Below are 561 nucleotides of genomic sequence, written 5' to 3'. Positions count from 1 at the left end.
TCTGTGAAGAGAAGATGATTGATTGAAACACTTCCCACATGCAGTGCCGTGATACGGTTTCTCTCCAGTGTGGATCTTCTCGTGTCTTTTCAGGTCTCCTGAATCTCTGAAGCTCTTGTCGCAGTGTGAACACTTGTATGGTTTCTCTCCAGTGTGGATCCTCTCATGCAGTTTTAAACAGTTTGCTGAAGTAAAAGTATTTTCACACTCAAAGCACATGTACTCTCTCACACCAGTGTGTATTTTCTGATGTTCTTTCAAATGTTCTAGACGTGAAAAACTCTTTCCACACAAAGAACATGAATGTGGCTTCTCTTTTGTATGAACTCTCAGGTTTTTCTTCAGGACTGAAGCTCTCAAAAACATTTTGCGGCTCTGATCACAAGTGAACGGTTTCTCTCCAGTGTGGATGTTCATGTGTTTTCAGGTCTCCAGTCCGAATGAATCTCTTGTCACAGTGTGAACACTTGTATGGTGTGATCATCAAGACCATATTTGTTTGTCAAACTCTTTCCACACTGAGTGCAGGTGAAAGATTTCTTGGTTCTTCTTTTCTTTAAA

General features: G+C 40.8%; 1 protein-coding gene across 1 annotated transcript in view; it reads right to left on the bottom strand.

The window, feature by feature from the left end:
- Positions 1-561, bottom strand: part of LOC107724999 (gastrula zinc finger protein XlCGF52.1-like) — a gene marked incomplete at its 3' end in the record, with an annotated part of 17,104 nt that continues 16,543 nt past the window's right edge. Inside the window, exon 3 of the mRNA XM_016534115.1 lies at positions 1-333. Within this exon, the coding sequence (XP_016389601.1) occupies positions 1-333 (333 nt within the window). The remainder of the gene's footprint in view (positions 334-561) is intronic.

The sequence above is a fragment of the Sinocyclocheilus rhinocerous genome, unplaced genomic scaffold (genome assembly GCF_001515625.1).
Source record: "Sinocyclocheilus rhinocerous isolate Xijiao unplaced genomic scaffold, SAMN03320098_v1.1 scaffold125, whole genome shotgun sequence".
Classification (NCBI taxonomy): domain Eukaryota; kingdom Metazoa; phylum Chordata; class Actinopteri; order Cypriniformes; family Cyprinidae; genus Sinocyclocheilus; species Sinocyclocheilus rhinocerous.
This window is presented reverse-complemented; position numbering and strand designations above follow the sequence as displayed.